General features: G+C 44.6%; 1 protein-coding gene and 1 long non-coding RNA gene across 2 annotated transcripts; one reads left to right on the top strand and one right to left on the bottom strand.

Annotated features, from left to right (window-relative positions):
- The first annotated feature begins 332 nt into the window (after window positions 1-332).
- On the top strand, window positions 333-12,678 carry LOC118377943 (sodium/potassium-transporting ATPase subunit beta-233). Its single transcript, XM_052509127.1, has 6 exons — window positions 333-586; window positions 6,205-6,333; window positions 8,202-8,357; window positions 10,534-10,718; window positions 10,938-11,021; window positions 11,224-12,678. The coding sequence occupies exons 1-6, from the start codon at window positions 496-498 to the stop codon at window positions 11,482-11,484; spliced, it is 906 nt and encodes a 301-aa protein (XP_052365087.1). The 5' UTR covers window positions 333-495; the 3' UTR covers window positions 11,485-12,678.
- Window positions 12,679-14,241: 1,563 nt separating this feature from the next.
- LOC127924373 (uncharacterized) lies at window positions 14,242-17,305 on the bottom strand. Its single transcript, XR_008117736.1, has 3 exons — window positions 17,120-17,305; window positions 16,790-16,897; window positions 14,242-16,734 (listed from the first exon to the last, which is right to left on the bottom strand). It is a non-coding gene; the product is annotated as an uncharacterized LOC127924373 (long non-coding RNA).
- Between the last annotated feature and the right edge of the window lie 1,098 nt (window positions 17,306-18,403).

Below are 18,403 nucleotides of genomic sequence, written 5' to 3'. Positions count from 1 at the left end.
TCTGTAATTTTTAACATTTTAAGTTTACCCACATTGTAAATCCCAGTTTGAGTGAATTAGGTCTCCAGATAATGAAGACAATGGTGGCAATTTGTAATGTATAGCTGGCACTGTGAATAGATGTACTATGCCTCTGAATGTGTATTAATTTGAGTTATGTTCTGTGGAAATCGCAGGGTCGCATCGTAAAGGACATTCTGACGTATACTACGTCCAAGGGTGGAGAAAAACCCTGCTGCCGACCTCCACAAACGATAGCATTACGCAGAGAGGACGCGCGTTTGTGATTCGCGAGAGCTGGCCCTCCCTCCTAGTGGGTGACTTGTTAAAATAGTTTTCGGGCGGAGTCGACTGCAACTGGGATATATCTGTGTGCAGTGAGTACGCAGGAACAAGCCGTGTACAAGTCCGTTGGTTTTTGGAATTTGGTACTCCGGAGACGGACCGGCAGACAGAAGGGAACTGAAATAAAGAAAGAGCACCACACAGTCGAAAATGTCTTCGAATAAAGACGATGGTGGATGGAAGAAGTTTGTATGGGATTCGGACAAGGGGGAATTTTGTGGACGCACAGGGGGGAGTTGGTGTAAGTATGCAATTCTGATATTTATGATCACGGTAATTGGCCATTGTGGCCGGAGGTTTTAATCGAAATTGTGATGGATCTCATATGGCACGATCGAACTTCTATTGGGCAGTATGGAACGTGCACCGAGTCTTCATTTAATCTTGGTGCATAGCACCTGTTTGATTTGACTTTGCAGCAATGTGTGCAACAATGGTACGGTGTCACCGACTCCATATCATTGCCCATCGCCACTCGTTGTTCATGGCTCTCCATGTCTGTTTTATGAGTAATAGCATACGGTGAACATGCGACCAGTTTTTGCTCATTTCACTGTCACGTGTTCTTGCTAGGAACCGACTGCCTTATTCAAAATAACAGCCTACCGACTGTTCCAAGTAAAGATGGGTTCGCACATCTTAAATGAATGAGAATCCAAAGAGGTCGTTGGAAGACGGTGGTGGGAATATGCATAATACACTATTAGAACATGTTATTCTAAAGGTTCGAATCCTAATAGTACAGTAGGCTAGTTGATCACACTGCAGAGACGCAGCCTATGCCTGGAAGGAGACTCGAACTCTCCATCGCAGTAACATGATCTATAAGTATTAGGATGGAATTACACCACATGTACACGCTGTAGAGACTTAGTTTAATTTCCGATGTAAAATGACACAATCAAAGGGTTAAAAATGCATCATCGTCCAAGGTGATTCAAGGTGATGGGGCCTACTTGGAATTATGGAGAGGACATTCCATCTTGTGTTGCTATTCGATGTGGATACTGTGTCATTTTAATTAACAATGGAAATGTATTAACTAGACTAATTTTACTTTTCTCGTTTCTATCTGCACCCATGTCTTCCCTCGTCTCAATGTCACTCAACTACCCTACAATTTCGGTATTCAATTTCGGTATTCCAGCTGAGTGACAATTCATGTTGCAATTTTGCTTATTTAACTAACACTCTCAAGTTTGTTGGTTTGGTCATTTATTTCAACTGTGTTTTGTGTGTATTATCTCAAGGCCAAAACTCGTTTTGGATCTTCATTTTTGTGGTGACCATATTTTTTTATTTTGTCATTTTTCTTGTTTGGTGGGGGGGTTACAAGCACAACATATCATTTAATATTCAGTTCAATAAAATGAGAAGGAAACATAAAGAAGTGAGCCTCCAACCACACTCCCCCAAACCCACCCATTCAACATGTCTCCAACCAACACTGGTGCTCCTCATCCATCCAATTTAAGTGGTGCATAATTTTGTACGATGTGTGTGACACTATCCATGACCACTTGCATGATTAATTTAATCTGTCTACAATGCAAGAACGTATGTTTTATCTGGTGTGATGCATGGAGAGAGGAGATATTGAACCCTCGTCTATAATATGGATAATGTACGCACCCTTGTACTGGCTAATTGTGATCAGGGAAAACGCATGATCTGGATAAGACACTGGGTGGTTGTGATGTCCTTATAATTTTGCCAAGGAACAGGCGACATCTTAAGTCCTGCGTAATTGATTGAAAGGGAACTGCTGTCTCCTATAAGATGTGACCTTTTGACATTGTCTTATGCACCACTAGGCCAAAACAGTACTAGCTCTGCAGGTCTGGTGGGTTGGGACACCACTAGGCCTATACAGCAGTATTTCTGCGGGATGGTGGGGGCAGCAGGGTTGGGTGACTTGAGGAGATTCTAATACTGTACTAGTACTATGGCTGGACTCGGGGCGGCAGTTAACCTTGCGGTTAAGAGCGTTCAGATGGTAACCGAAGGTTGCTGGTTCAAATCCTGAGCCGACTACGTAAAAATCTGTCAATGTGCCCTTGAGCAGGGGTACACTAGCAATGAATGCCAGTCCTGACTTTAGTGAGAACTGCCATTCATGGATTATAATTCTATGGTTGGTTGTGGCTGTTGGTTTGCCTTTTGCAGATTTCAATATACCAAAACCCCAGGCCTATGATTTCTCATTCTGGACCTGTATACCTGTGCTGGTTTTATGCATATCCCAGCTAGCACATTTTGGTTCCTTGGAAGTTGTGAGAATGTTAAGTTTTTGGTTTCCCATTGGTTCTGATTACAAAATAATGTTTCCTGACCTGTAAAACTGAAAGTAATAATAAAAAATGTTCTGAGAATGAAAGTGAACAGTTCACATGTTCTGGGAATGTATATATTTTATTTTAAGGTTGTAGGGAGGTTCTGTGACTGTTCTATGGTTCCCTGGAAGTTTTCCTGGAGGGTTTTATTAATGTTCTGAGAATGGAAATTCTAGGTTATTTGAAGGTAATTAAATAACATTCTAAGAACATGTTTCAATAAGGGTAACACTGCTAGCTTAACTGTGTTGAACTCCAAGCACAGATCAGACACGTCAATTCATTTTCTTAGGCATTAATCATTCAAATGCAAAACTTTAAAAAAAAATATAAAAAAAATATTGTGGCACGGTGTCAGTGAGATTTGACCCTATGATCTTCTGTTCTCTAGCCATGGAATTAGTGCAGCTAGCATGCATTTGTCTTACTCATACAAAGCTGTTCACTGTAGTCTATTTAAACAAACCTCCATTTTAACTTCTTGCGGATCATTGGGACGCTAGCGTCCAATCTGGCCAACATCCTGTGAAATTGCAGAGCGCGAAATTCAAATGACACACCGTAATATTAAACATCCATCAAAATGCAAGTGTCCTACATCAGTTAAAAGCTTAACTTCTTGTTAATCCAGCCGCTTTGTCAAATTTCAAAAAGGCTTTACGGCGAAAGCACACCATGTGATTATCTGAGGACAGTGCCCCGCATACAAAAGCATTACATACATTCTTTCCAACCAAGCAGAGGTGTCACGAAAGTCAGAAATAGTGATTAAAAATAAATCACTTACCTTTGAAGATCTTCAACTGGTTGCAATCACAAGGGTCCCAGCTACATAACAAATTGTAATTTTGTTCGATAAAGTCCTTTATATTCCAAAAAAGTTAGTTTATTTGGCGCGCTTGACTCAGTAATCCACCGGTTTCCCTCGTTCAAAATGCATACAAATGAATCCCGTAAGTTACCAATAAACTTCTTCAAAACAAGTCAAACAATGTTTCTAATCAAACCTCAGGTACCCTAATATGTGAATAAACAATACAATTTAAGACCGACTAGTACTGTCATTACTGGAGATAAACAACAAAGTACATGCTCTACAAACGCTACAGCCAAAATGGGAGCCGTTTACAAAAACAACAAATTCTAGCTAATATCTTTTTTTTTTTTAAAGCCTGAAACTCTTTCTAAAGACTGACATCTAGTGGAAGCCCTAGGAACTGCAATCTGGGAGGTATTCCTTTTATATTCCCATTGACAGCCATAGTAATCATTGTTGGGCTGAAAAAATAAATTCTGGATGGATTGTCCTCGGGTTTTCGCCTGCCATATGAGTTCTGTTGTACTCACAGATATTATTTTAACAGTTTTGGAAACTTTCGTGTTTTCTATCCAATACTACCATGCATATCCTAGCTTCTGGGCCTGAGTAACAGGCAGTTTACTTTGGGCACCTCAGTCATCCAAACTTCTGTATACTGCCCCCTAGCCCTAAGAAGTTAAAGGAAGCGAGCACTCATTTAAGACCAGATGTGGCCAATCAGTGGGTGTAACCAGCACACTTAACAATATAGAGGATAGTTTTGTTTATGCTGAGAATGGAATGTATGTTTTTAAATAACTTTCTTTGAACGTTTACTAAAGTTTTCTTAATGTTCTGGGAACATGACTTAAAATAGAACTATGAGGAAACCTGTAGAATACGTTTTATTTACTTTTATATGTACTTACATTTCCACAGAAGAATGTTGTTTCTTGAAGCTGCAATATGTAACTTTTTGGGCAACCTGACCAAATTCACATAGATCTGTCATTCTCATTGAAAGCAAGTCTAAGATGTGTTAGATCTGTTCCATGTGTGCTATTTCTATGCTTTCTGTTCTTAAGTTTTGTTTTCACTGTCAGTTTTTTACACCAACTGAAAATATAGTATTTTTGTTTATGGAAATATATTTCAGTGGTTTAGATGGTACAATGATTCTCTACACTATGCTTGCTTGTTTCATCGCAAACTATTTTAGCAACCAGGAAAAGGTGACGTGATTTCTGCAACAGTGCCCCTAAATGTAACATTCTCTAAACAATTTGAGAACATTACTTTAAATAGAACCACGAGGAAAAGTTCAACTGTGGTACTGAAATTCCCACCTAAGAAACATATGGTTCTCAGAATGTTATATACTAGCTGGGTATCCTGCACCATTCCCAGAATGTTGTGGGAAGGTTGTATGCACAATAACCATAGCACAACCACACTCTCACCAAGCTCTAAGAAACATACTGTATGGTTCTCAGGACGTTATGTGCCAGCTGGGTAGTATCTAGGTTTTGTATAAAATCTGAGCATGCAGACTGCCCCCAATGTTATTGGGACCTGAATGTATTAAGACTAATAAATTATCTGCAATGTGGGCACTATTTTTAGAGCAACATGGTCTCTTGTGACAGGCCTAACAATTAAAGCTGAGCAGCTAGCTTGAGATTTGTTTCTGAGTTTAAGAGCAACCAAAAGCGATTTTGACAATTTGATTTACTCTGAAGCCTGAAGTTGTTGTTCTCCTGGCTACTACTGTATGATCTACTGGTTACACTTAATTTTCCTGCCCTCAGTGAAGAGTCAAGACAATGTCTACTGTTATAGGTGGATTACTATTTGGAACAGGAGCTTTGTGGTTAGGTCACCTCCTGCTCCCTCCATAGGAGACATGGGCTTCTGTCGACATGCATTCGACCTGTATAGGTATCACTGAGCCCAGGTGTGCATCCCAAATGGCACCATTTTCCCCTATATTGTACACTTCTTTTGACCAGGGCACTACATGGGGAATAGGGTGCCATTTGGGACTTATTCCAGTTATGGATAGTCTGTGTACGGACCAGGAAGCTTAAAGTAGAAATCAGGTGGGCTTGGATTAGTAGTAGAGCCAGCCAATCTATTTATCTAATTTTGAATATGTTTGATAGTGTTGTGGTGCAATGGGCAATGACTGGGCAGTCTATTGAGGTTTGACGATAGGATAGACGCGCATGAGATTGATTTGGAACACTGAGGAAACACTTGTCTGACGACACAATAGGCAGACTTGCTGTTTGTCTTTCTTAAGCTGTACCCTTCTTGTCTCACTTTGTGGTGCAAGACAGTACATGTCTGCGGGTTTAGCGTACTGTACACACTGGCTCTGCAGGGCTGGTTAGGGTGGCAGGGTTGTGTTGACTTGAGCAGATTCTTAACTACTGCAGTAATACTAAGGTTGGACTTAGGACTTCATTATGGGGAATGTTCCTTGTTTTTCAGAGCAGATTTAACATTCTACAATTGCTGGAGTTCTGTATGTGGCTTTTTGTATGACTCAATTGAATGAGTGGAAATGGACCTTGTCAACAACATAACAACCAGATCTTAATTTCATGGCATCACTGGTGTTAGTAGTTTTTTTTTAAAGGAACATTGTATGTCACAATCATCTGTCCTCCACATCTTTTGCATGGTGATGACTAATTTCTCTCTCTCTCTCTCTCTCTCTTACAGTTAAAATTCTAGGGTTCTACTTAATCTTCTATGCTTTTCTGGCTGGAGTATTCATCGGCACCATCCAGGCCTTGCTTCTCACCCTCAGTAACTACAAACCCACCTGGCAAGACAGAGTTGCTCCCCCAGGTAAGGTATCACTGAACACTAGACACTGAGCCACTACTGCTGCCTGGGGATAAGAGATGGTGTCCAACCACAGTGGCTTCGTTTGAATTGGCACCCTATTCCCTACCCACTGGTCAAAAGTAGTGCACTATGTAGGGAATAAGATGCAATTTGGGCTGCAGACAGTCTAACATGCATGTTTGTGTATCTCAGAGGGGTGGGCTATGTCTGTCAAACATCCTCTTATTGAATTTCACACTTTAACTCGTTAAGGGAGTCCCACTGTGAGAGATCAGCTGAATTGACATTAGCACTGTATGGGCCAGAGAGCAGGCCGGCACAGTACCGTTTTGCGGTCCGACACAGAGGACTCTTGTCTTTCAAGTAAACTGTGGGTGTCATCCATGCATGCAGCATGTGGAACTATTTTGATACTGGTTCAGTGTCTATGGCCCTGGCTCATTCAGGCTTCCTTGTACAGTAGTATGCTTACGTCCAATAACAAACTGGTGAAATTAGATTTTTGGCAAAGATGTACAGAAGTGCTTCTGTCAAAATGAACTCGGGTCTAGTAGTGAACTGAATCCTTGACGTGTTACTGTTTAAACGCTCATGTCGTATTGGACATTTTGGTGTAGGTAGTGGGTCGGTCAAGTGTCGCAATTAATTCCCCTAAAGGCCTCCCACATGGGCAGAGGCCTCTCTTCCCAATTTGTTAGGGAGTGTAGTGTTTAAAGAACGAGAACTGTTCCTGTTCCACATTATTGGACGTTGCATATTTCATGTCTTTCTCCACAGTTTCCTCTTTCTGAGAGGCTTAGTCAGTTTCACTGGAGTCTGTTCTGATTACGTGGGTGTGAAATGGAGGGAGAAGTGCTAATTGTGAGCTTTACAGTGTGGTCCCCTAACAGAGCTCTCTCCTGATGCCTTTGACTAGAGTTAAAACAGACCGTGACGTTCTGGTAGGCATTGCTTGCTTCCTTTACCAGGGAGAGCTCTGTGGTAAACTGTCAACGGCAGATGCTATTCTCTACTTTATTTTCTCCCCTTACACAACACAACCCAATCCCACAGCACCAGTGCCCTTCCACAGAGCATTAACCCTTTCCTGTTGGTGTTTTCAACCATGACATTGTCAAAGACATGTAAGCTGCATTTGAATTGGGTCTAAAGCCAGTATCCCAGTCATGTCTGTCTGGGTATATATAGCCATGGTCTGCTCGGGGAACCTCCATTAGGAGAGGTAGCTAGGCGTTGATAGTGCGTTACTTTCCACAGGAGGCCTGATAACTGGGCCATGTCTTCACAACGAAGAGGTCACCTAATGGCTCTAACAAGCAGAAAGAGAAGAGTCTGACTATGTCTTTATCTCACAAGCTGACAGAGGAGAGAAGCATTACTCTCTTCAGACTCCTCACCTCACTCAGTCCAGTTAGTTCTCTTTAGTTTTCTGGTCATGAAAGATGGAACTTAGTGTGGGGGCTGGGCTGGTTGTAAATAAGGAAGTAGAAGAGAATGGGGTGGACGTGTTTTGGATCTTGTGTCGTAGCGTAGAGACAGTTGTCTTTTGTTTGAAATGGGCTTTTCCCTTTTACTGACCCGTCTTTCCTGCTAAGAACAATGACAGGGATTCACCTTGTCTTTCTCTTCAAGACTGTTTTCCAAAGTGTGGACTCTTCGATGGATGACTGCCTCACTGAAAGACTTCATTAGAAAGCAAATGACACTGACTGTTCTTAACTGGTTTCATACTCAGTACTGTTGTGACTTAGAGTAAATAGAATGGCCACAAGTCCACTGAAACATTATTGTCCTATTATAAAAGTGTGTATTGCTAATAGTACTTCACTTCTGTAACATTGAAACTGATGGTGACTGTCTGTTCTCAGGCCTGTCACACACCCCACGCTCCGACAAATCCGAGATCGCCTTCAACTTGAATGATGTGGAGACCTACTTGACTTACACCAAGGCCATGCGAGAGTTCCTGGTTATGTACGACGACGACAAACAGCGGGACCAGATGAAATACGAGGATTGTGGAGGTACAGGGAGTGTTCCATTCCGCTCTCTACCCCCTACCCCTAGCTCCTAACCCTAGCTCCTAGTCCTACCCCTACCCCTTAGCTCTTAGCTCCTACCCTAGTCCTACCCCTAGCTCCTAGTCCTACCCCTAGCTCCTAGTCCTACCCCTAGCTCCTAGTCCTACCCCTAGCTCCTAGTCCTACCCCTAGCTCCTAGTCCTACCCCTAGCTCCTAGTCCTACCCCTAGCTCCTAGTCCTACCCCTAGCTCCTAGTCCTACCCCTAGCTCCTAGTCCTAGTCCTAGCCCTTAGCTCCTAGTCCTACCCCTAGCTCCTAGTCCTACCCCTAGCTCCTAGTCCTAGTCCTAGTCCTAATCCTACCCCTAGCTCCTACCCCTAGTCCTAGTCCTAACTCCTACCCCTAGCTCCTACCCCTAGCTCCTACCCCTAGCTCCTACCCCTAGCTCCTAGTCCTACCCCTAGCTCCTAGTCCTACCCCTAGCTCCTAGTCCTACCCCTAGCTCCTAGTCCTACCCCTAGCTCCTAGTCCTAGTCCTACCCCTAGCTCCTAGTTCCTAGTCCTACCCCTAGCTCCTAGTCCTACCCCTAGCTCCTAGTCCTAGTCCTACCCCTAGCTCCTAGTCCTAGTCTTAGCTCTTAGCTCTTAGCTCCTACCCCTAGCTCCTACCCCTAGCTCCTAGTCCTACCCCTAGCTCCTAGTCCTACCCCTAGCTCCTAGTCCTACCCCTAGCTCCTAGTCCTACCCCTAGCTCCTAGTCCTACCCCTAGCTCCTAGTCCTAGCTCCTAGCTCCTAGCTCCTAGTCCTAGCTCCTACCCCTAGCTCCTACCCCTAGCTCCTACCCCTAGCTCCTACCCCTAGCTCCTACCCCTAGTCCTACCCCTAGCTCCTAGTCCTAGTCCTAGCTCCTAGGTCTACCCCTACCCCTAGCTCCTACCCCTAGCTCCTAGTCCTACCCCTAGCTCCTAGTCCTACCCCTAGCTCCTAGTCCTAGTCTTAGCTCTTAGCTCCTAGTCCTACCCCTAGCTCCTAGTCCTACCCCTAGCTCCTAGTCCTAGCTCCTAGTCCTAGCTCCTAGTCCTAGTCCTACCCCTAGCTCCTACCCCTAGCTCCTACCCCTAGCTCCTACCCCTAGCTCCTACCCCTAGCTCCTACCCCTAGCTCCTAGTCCTACCCCTAGCTCCTAGTCCTAGTCCTACCCCTAGCTCCTAGTCCTAGTCCTACCCCTAGCTCCTAGTCCTAGTCCTACCCCTAGCTCCTAGTCCTAGTCCTACCCCTAGCTCCTAGTCCTAGTCCTACCCCTAGCTCCTAGTCCTACCCCTAGCTCCTAGTCCTACCCCTAGCTCCTAGTCCTAGTCCTACCCCTAGCTCCTAGTCCTAGTCTTAGCTCTTAGCTCCTACCCCTAGCTCCTACCCCTAGCTCCTAGTCCTACCCCTAGCTCCTACCCCTAGCTCCTAGTCCTACCCCTAGCTCCTAGTCCTACCCCTAGCTCCTACCCCTAGCTCCTAGTCCTACCCCTAGCTCCTAGTCCTAGCTCCTAGTCCTAGCTCCTAGTCCTAGCTCCTACCCCTAGCTCCTACCCCTAGCTCCTACCCCTAGCTCCTACCCCTAGCTCCTACCCCTAGCTCCTACCCCTAGCTCCTACCCCTAGCTCTACCCCTAGCTCCTAGTCCTACCCCTAGCTCCTAGTCCTAGTCCTAGCTCCTAGTCCTACCCCTAGCTCCTAGTCCTACCCCTAGCTCCTAGTCCTACCCCTAGCTCCTAGTCCTACCCCTAGCTCCTAGTCCTACCCCTAGCTCCTAGTCCTACCCCTAGCTCCTAGTCCTACCCCTAGCTCCTAGTCCTACCCCTAGCTCCTAGTCCTACCCCTAGCTCCTAGTCCTACCCCCTGCCATGACACAGACCTAAGAGGTGCTCAGTGTGGTGGAAGCTCTACTTAGATGGAGGTGGTACCATCATCTTCTAGCCTTTTGCTTATTGAATCATTTCTGATGGTCTAACATCAGGTGGGATAGGAACTAAAGTGTCCAAGACATGGAATGGAATTGTGTATTGGCTTCAGAGAGAAGGTGTTTTTTTTTTTTGTCATTTGTTTTTGATGAATTAGTTGAAGCGAGCAGCTGTGGCTTCCTGTGCTCAGTTGTTTATTTGTGATTTGTCCTCCTCCTGCCTTCAGAGCAACCGGAAGAATATAAGAACCGTGGTGACCTGGAGAGTGATGTGGGGATCAGGAAGGCCTGTCGCTTCCAGAGGAGCTGGCTTGGGCCTTGCTCCGGCATGGAAGACAGAGACTTTGGCTTCAAGGAAGGAAAACCCTGCCTGATCGTCAAGCTCAACAGGATTGTCAACTTCAGGCCACGGGTAAATATCCTAAGGACATATGAAAAGTTGACCTCTTGTACAAACTGGTCACTTTGATATTTCCAGTGGCCCCTGGTTGTTAGTTTATGCATATTTCCCCCAAAGTAGTACATTATTGAATACAAAATCTACATAAACTTTCTTCTGTAAAAGTGTTACTGTTTTTAGCAGATTGTTTTGCCTCCTCCCTCACTGTGTACCTGTCCTCCATTCTTTCAGCCCCCCAGCTCCAATGAAAGCATCCCTGAGGGAGCCCAGACCAAGGTCCAGCCCAACGTCATGCCCATCTTCTGCACCAACAAGGTACAGTACGCCAGACAGAATTAGATGGAACAACATCCAATCACAATTGATCATTCCAATGTCAGTTGACAGTAGTCAGTAAAGCCGTAGTTCCGTCACTAAACCAGGCATTGTAAATGTGTTTCTGGGTGAAGGTCAGATGTTAGAATGACCAAAATAGCACCGTCTTTCTCCTTTTGACTGTCTCACAATCTCTTTGCAGAGAGAGGAGGACGCCGGTAAGATGGGTGAGGTGAAGTACTACGGCATTGGGGAAGGTTTCCCCCTCCAGTATTACCCTTACTACGGCAAGCTGCTTCACCCCCAGTACCTGCAGCCCCTAGTGGCCCTCCAGTTCGTCAACCTCACCATGAACACCGAGCTGCGCATCGAGTGCAGAGCCTACGGAGAGAACATTGGCTACAGCGAGAAGGACAAGTTCCAAGGAAAATTTGACGTTAAATTCACTGTCACCAACTTATGACCACAGTTAGGTTCATAGCACTTTTTCTCTCCAGCCCCCTCTCCCTCCCCAACCATTTCTCAAAAGTAACAAAATAATTTAGGAAAGGGAGTTGGGGTGGAAATACAAAGTTAAGTAAAAAAAAAAAAAATTTAAAAATCACAACTAGTCTTGAACAAAAGTCATAACATACGGGACGACACTTCATCTGTCTGCTTTACACTGGCTTCTCTGCTTCTGTCTAGGGTTAGAATGTAAGTCGCAGGAGGAGTAGCAATAGCAAAGTATTTATTCTACTGTAAATGAATAATATTCCTTGAGCCATGGGGACATGTTTCATTTATGACTGTAAATTGTAATTCCACTACTGATGTGTAGCGAGCAGTGTTTTGTCCCCCTCCGTATTGCTGCCTTGTGTGGTTTCTATACATATTTTTGGAGTGTACAGTGCAGTAGTCGCATACATTGGTCCTTTCCAAGCCATGTTGTAACCTGTTTACTTATGTGAGCAAGCTTTAGCAGTCCAAAATGTGTATATACTATATATGAATACTTAATCATTTAAAAATATTGACACGGTACTCTCTGATCTCTTCTGACCCGTGAGAGGAAAAAGGCTACACTCCAGGGAACTAGGCCGACTCTTTCCTTATTTTTGCCTTTGTCTGATTGATTGTGAGAATTTTCACATGGCTTTTCTTTTAGAATCACTTAAATGTGGGATAAGGGTTTTATTACGTTTCAGGCTTTTACTTCCTTTTGTTCTGTTTGATTTACTCTTAATGTCGAGTTGTGTCTCCAGGTTGTTGGGCTACTTTTGCCTGTTGTACGGCAACGGTGCTAACTCTGCTTTTTAAAGATGATTGTTTTGCTCAGTTACGTCACGTCACAACGTGGTGTGACTTTCTGATGAATGTTTCCGCCATTTTACATGGTGGAAGGAGTTTTATATTTATGTGGTTGTACTTTTTTAATTTGTTTTTTTTTTCTGCAGAAAAGTGTAATGTATAAATACAATACCAAAGTCACTGGTCCAAGTTGAGCATCTTATCAGAAGCAGTGCTGTACCCCGTGTTTTTAGGATTTATTGTCGATGTTAAGTGCTAAACGTCAATGTCTAACATCAGTCACGTTATCAGGAGTTCTCATCCGCTCTTGTCATTTATTTAATCCCAGTAAGAAAAAAAAACCTGAAATAAAATGATGAAAACACAACTTTCTTTATTCCAGTCTCTCTGAAACAAGACCAATACCCCGCTGTAAGGACACACCGCACTAGTCTAAAGTGGAGTCCTCTCCTTGTCTCATTTCCTTTCAATGTGCACTGATCTGAAAGAACAGCACAGGTGAAAGGACAAACCCCTAGCTATAACCTCTGCTTTATTGCTGTGACCTTCCCTGTCCTTTCAGATCAGTGACGATGGAAATGGAACCACATCAGACCGTTGTATTCCTAGTCTGGGATTGTTCAGTGAAACAGTCTGGTAGTAGCTAGTGTTCAGAGAGTAGTGAGGATTGACAAGGAAAAGGGTTGTTTATGTATTTTGAACCCTGCAAAAACACTTGTTAGATTTGAAATGCCCTTAATTAAAAGGAGACCATCTTCATCCAAACGGACTCCTTATCAACTCTAACCAGATGCTAACAGATCAGGGAGGAATAAGTGCTGCCAAACCAGCTCCTCCTGGTGCATCTGCCCTTCCTCTGTTTTCCTATCGCTAATGACTGTTAAGGTCAACTCGCTGCATTTCATAAGATTTGATTTGACCTGTTTTTGTGTTTTGTTTTTTCTTTGCAACAACGTGACAATAGAGAAACCGCTTGTCAAATTATTTTTTTTGTTGCGTTGTCGGCTTGGAAAAGACTACAAATCAAGGAGGTTACAGAGAGCTTTCAATGCTAAGGGATATTATGTTTTTTTTTCACTACTAGCCTCAGTTGCCATGGTTACCACAGCTCATCTCCTGAGAGACTGCCATGATTATTGCAGCTCCTCTCCTGAGAGCCTACTGCCATGGCTACCACAGCTCAGCTAGCCTCCAGGCTTATGACACATCACCTGGGTGACTGACTAAAATTGGCTTCCAATCACGGTGAAACAGCCTGGAATTGAACCAGGGTCTGTAGTGACACCTCTAGCAGTGAGATGCTGCGCCACTTGAGAGCCAATGTGGAAAGGACTAGTCCTTGATCATGACTCTCAGGTCCATTTCTGTACACATAAGTCATTAGACGAAGGTGTCTTCTGTATTAGGGAGTTTTAAGAGCCCCAACACTCGGTCTGAACATTAACACTCATCAGGACCTCATCTTTCATATCAGCAAGAAATAATTTTATAAAAACAAAAAGGTAAATTGATAAACACCTTTATATGGTTAGGATTAGTGTTCCCACACGGCCATATCGCCAGGTTACAGCGCGTGCTTACCAAAGAAATGACGGAAGACAGAGGGACCACCTGTGCTAATGAGCTATCTAGCATGCGCCAAACACCTGTGTTAATGAGCTATCTAGCATGCGCCGAACACCTGTGCTAATGAGCTATCTAGCATGCGCCGAACACCTGTGCTAATGAGCTATCTAGCATGCGCCCAACACCTGTGCTAATGAGCTATCTAGCATGCGCCAAACACCTGTGCTAATGAGCTATCTAGCATGCGCCAAACACCTGTGCTAATGAGCTATCTAGCATGTGCCGACCACCTGTGCTAATGAGCTATCTAGCATGTGCCGAACACCTGTGTGTATTGGAAGAAGTCCTCCAGAAACGTGTTGAAACTGAGAAATACTGTCGGCTGCAACTGTGATAAAGCCTGTTAAAACAGTGTACAGCACAGGAGGTTGGTGGCTCCTTAATTGGGGAGAACGGGCTTGTGGTAATGGCTGAAGTGGAATGGTATCAAATACACCAAATCAAATCTAATCAAATCAAATTTATTTACATAGCACTTCGTACATCAGCTGATATCTCAAAGTGCTGTACATAAACCCAGCCTAAAACCCCAAACAGCAAGCAATGCAGGTGTAGAAGCACGGTGGCTAGGAAAAACTCCCTAGAAAGGCCAAAACCTAGGAAGAAACCTAGAGAGGAACCAGGCTATGTGGAGGTGGCCAGTCCTCTTCTGGCTGTGCCGGGTGGAGATTATAACAGAACATGGCCAAGATGTTCAAATGTTCATAAATGACCAGCATGGTGGAATAATAATAAGGCAGAACAGTTGAAACTGGAGCAGCAGCACAGTCAGGTGGACTGGGGACAGCAAGGAGTCATCATGTCAGGTAGTCCTGGGGCATGGTCCTAGGGCTCAGGTCCTCCGAGAAAGAGAAAGAAAGAGAGAAGGAGAGAATTAGAGAATGCACACTTAGATTCACACAGGACACCGAATAGGACAGGAGAAGTACTCCAGATATAACAAACTGACCCTAGCCCCCCGACACATAAACTACTGCAGCATAAATACTGGAGGCTGAGACAGGAGGGGTCAGGAGACACTGTGGCCCCATCCGTGGACACCCCCGGACAGGGCCAAACAGGAAGGATATAACCCCACCCACTTTGCCAAAGCACAGCCCCCACACCACTAGAGGGATATCTTCAACCACCAACCAAACACATGGTTTCCAGGGGTTTGATGCCATTCCATCCGCGCCATTCCAACCATCATTATGAGCCGACATCCGCTCAGCAGCCTCCTGTGATGTACAGTAATTCTATATTTTGTATTTGTGAAATGAGTAAGTAAATGGCTTAATGTTTCTAGAACCGGATCGCTATTAATAATCGATTCACATTTAAATAGAGTATTTGGCTGTTTTGAGCCAGTCTACCTCAGAAGATAACAGAAGGTCCTTGGACCTGAAGGAGTAAAGGTAGGCTCCTTAATTAAGAGTTCATCTTGGACTACAGAAAGGTTAGTTTGAACTATTCAATATGGAAAGCTGATTCAGCTATAGAAATGTGAAGGTCATTTCCGATAGAGCCACGAATGCAGTCTCCGCTAAAGCGGGAACGTTATAAAGCTGAACTTTGGGGATTGAATTGGGCTCTGATACAGTTTGGCTCTGGTTCTAGTTTTATCAGAAGGGATATAGCTTGTCTTAAATAAACATTGAGGTTGTTGTGAGCAATCTTCAAGTCAAGTACAACACAGTAATCTGAGGGATGACAGCCATATTAAGTAGCTGAAGTGTTTCCTTCCTCAGGCCTACCTGCCTCATTTGTCAGTTACTCCACCACCGCAGGTCCCTCCTCTTGGAGTTTGTCTCTAACACACGCAGCAGCTGAAACTTAATCCCAGCAACTCTATTTGGGTTTTCCATCAGAAAGGCTTTTATGAATGGGAGCCCTGTGTGTTTGCCACCGGGACCTCAAATGAGGAGTGGAGTGACGGTGCATTTTCCAACCGTCTCAGTAATGCTGTGACAGGGCCAGGGTGAGGGTGTCCAGGCAGCGTAGACTGACTGGTGAACTGACTGCCTGTTTGCATCTGAAATCGTACCCTATTACCTATATAGTGCACTACCCCTGGTCAAAAGTAGTGCACTGTATAGGGTATCATTTTTAACATAGTCCCTGACTGCATGTTGAGACCTGGCTAGCTTCCCTTTCTGTAATTACATTAAGTAGCCGGGGTGACCAGGACAGGAGAGGCAGCGGCCCAACAGTGGGGTTCTGTTTCAGGCTCCTGTATGGGGATACATCACGAGACAGAGGCGTATCTCGTGACCGGTGGCGGGAGCAGGCGCTAGCCTCGGGGGCATGGCGGACGGAGGTCCCAGCACAGTGTCAGCCAACTAGGCGACGGGCAGGCGGGCAGGCAGGTGATAGCTTAATGAGACAGTGTGTGAGATGAGTGGCCGGGGAACCTGTTGTGGGCCAGGAGCCAGGGCACTGCAGAGAGGAGGGGCCTTTAGAGGACACTGGGAGAAGAACAGAGGGCACAGAGGACAGAGCCATTACAGACAACACAAGAGTTTAGCTTACCTGAGGCCCATGGTCTTGGCTTGGGAAACTATCTAGATTCTCATTCCACCACAATACAACACACCCTCTCTAACATCTTCACAACACACACTCTCTCTAACCTCATCACAACACACACTCTCTCTAACCTCATTACAACACACTCTCTCTAACCTCATTACAACACACTCTCTCTAACCTCATCACAACACACCCTCTCTCTAACCTCATCACAACACACACTCTCTCTAACCTCATCACAACACACCCTCTCTCTAACCTCATCACAACACACACTCTCTCTAACCTCATCACAACACACTCTCTTTAACATCATTATCACAACACACCCTCTCTCTAACCTCATCACAACACACACTCTCTCTAACCTCATCACAACACACACTCTCTCTAACCTCATCACAACACACCCTCTCTCTAACCTCATCACAACACACACTCTCTCTAACCTCATCACAACACACACTCTCTTCAACATCATCATCACAACACACACTCTCTCTAACCTCATCACAACACACCCATCTCTCTAACCTCATCACAACACATACTCTCTCTAACCTCATCACAACACACACCCTCTCTCTAACCTCATCACAACACACACTCTCTCTAACCTCATCACAACACTCACTCTCTCAAACCTCATCACAACACACACTCTGTCTAACCTCATCACAACACATACTCTCTCTAACCTCATCACAACACACACTCTCTCTAACCTCATCACAACACACACTCTCTTTAACATCATTATCACAACACACATACTATTCACTGATGCACATACAGTAGGCCACAGCACTCGTAAACACACACACACACACACACACACACACACACACACACACACACACACACACACACACACACACACACACACACACACACACACACACACACACACACACACACAACACACCTCTCAGTATCCACACACACATCTCTCAGTGCAGTGTTTCTGATGTTGAACCTGACTCCAGAGGCCCATATCTGTCTGATTATTGCCACCGTATTACGTCTGTCTATCATCATGACTTATTCATTGACTGCTACACTGAGACCTGATCCCCAGGGAGAACTGAGCACGGCAGACATACGCAGCAGCACCACTGGATTCACTTTCTCACCTGGCTCTACTCCCTGTTTCTAGACTACTGACTCAGACTATGGGGTGGCGGAAACCTTTACACACTGATAGACAACTGACAATCATCATTACTGTACAACCATCCTAGGTTCTATTGAGACAGAGAGCACTGTCTGCATTGAAAGGCTCGGCCTCGTTCCCACAAGTTGGTTTTAAGTACTGCGCTTTGTGTTTCAAAGGAAGGTGTTCTGTGCCAGAGAAAGAGAGAGAGAAAGAGAAGCCCAGTTGATACCTGGTTCTAACATGCACCCTTTGTCCTGACCTTGCCCACATTCTGATTGTGCCCATATTTTTAGACGGTAGTCAGACACGCATTGTGTCAGGATATTAATCAAGTGTAAACAGATCTAGCTGGTCAAACCATTTAAATCATCATTACACCGGCCTATCTGGCATCAGCTAATCTGGCCACAATGTGGACACAGTGGACAGATAAGAGACACATTTTAATACAATGTGTAGACGCGACAAACGTTGATCAGATAGTGATTGGATCACATTGATCAGAATACGAAACACACATGTTAGCGCAAGATGGGAACGAGGCTATTCAGGGAGAGAAAGAGAGAAGGAGAGGTTACGAGAGAGAGAAGGAGTCTTATAAAGAGTTATAAAGAGTCTTATGCATAAAATGAAGCAGAGAGAGAGGGAGAATAGGAGAGAGCATGAGAGAGTAAGTCAGAGGGAGGTCTATTACAAGAGAGTGTAATGGCACATAGGTCTACATTTCATCACAACGCTGACAGCTAGGACCTTGAAGAGAGAGGACATTGACATCAACAGAGGAGGCCCCATGTACCTG

The sequence above is a fragment of the Oncorhynchus keta genome, unplaced genomic scaffold, assembly GCF_023373465.1.
Source record: "Oncorhynchus keta strain PuntledgeMale-10-30-2019 unplaced genomic scaffold, Oket_V2 Un_contig_3981_pilon_pilon, whole genome shotgun sequence".
Lineage (NCBI taxonomy): Eukaryota > Metazoa > Chordata > Actinopteri > Salmoniformes > Salmonidae > Oncorhynchus > Oncorhynchus keta.
The sequence above is the reverse complement of the archived record's forward strand: the minus strand, read 5'-3'. Positions and strand labels throughout refer to the sequence as shown.

Excerpts from the sequence above, each read along its gene's own strand:
- LOC118377943 (XM_052509127.1), top strand. The coding sequence starts at position 496 with ATGTCTTCGAATAAAGACGATGGTGGATGGAAGAAGTTTGTATGGGAT. Across the intron at positions 6,334-8,201 it reads AGACAGAGTTGCTCCCCCAG|GCCTGTCACACACCCCACGC; the intron begins GTAAGGTATCAC and ends GTCTGTTCTCAG. Across the intron at positions 10,719-10,937 it reads TTGTCAACTTCAGGCCACGG|CCCCCCAGCTCCAATGAAAG; the intron begins GTAAATATCCTA and ends CCATTCTTTCAG.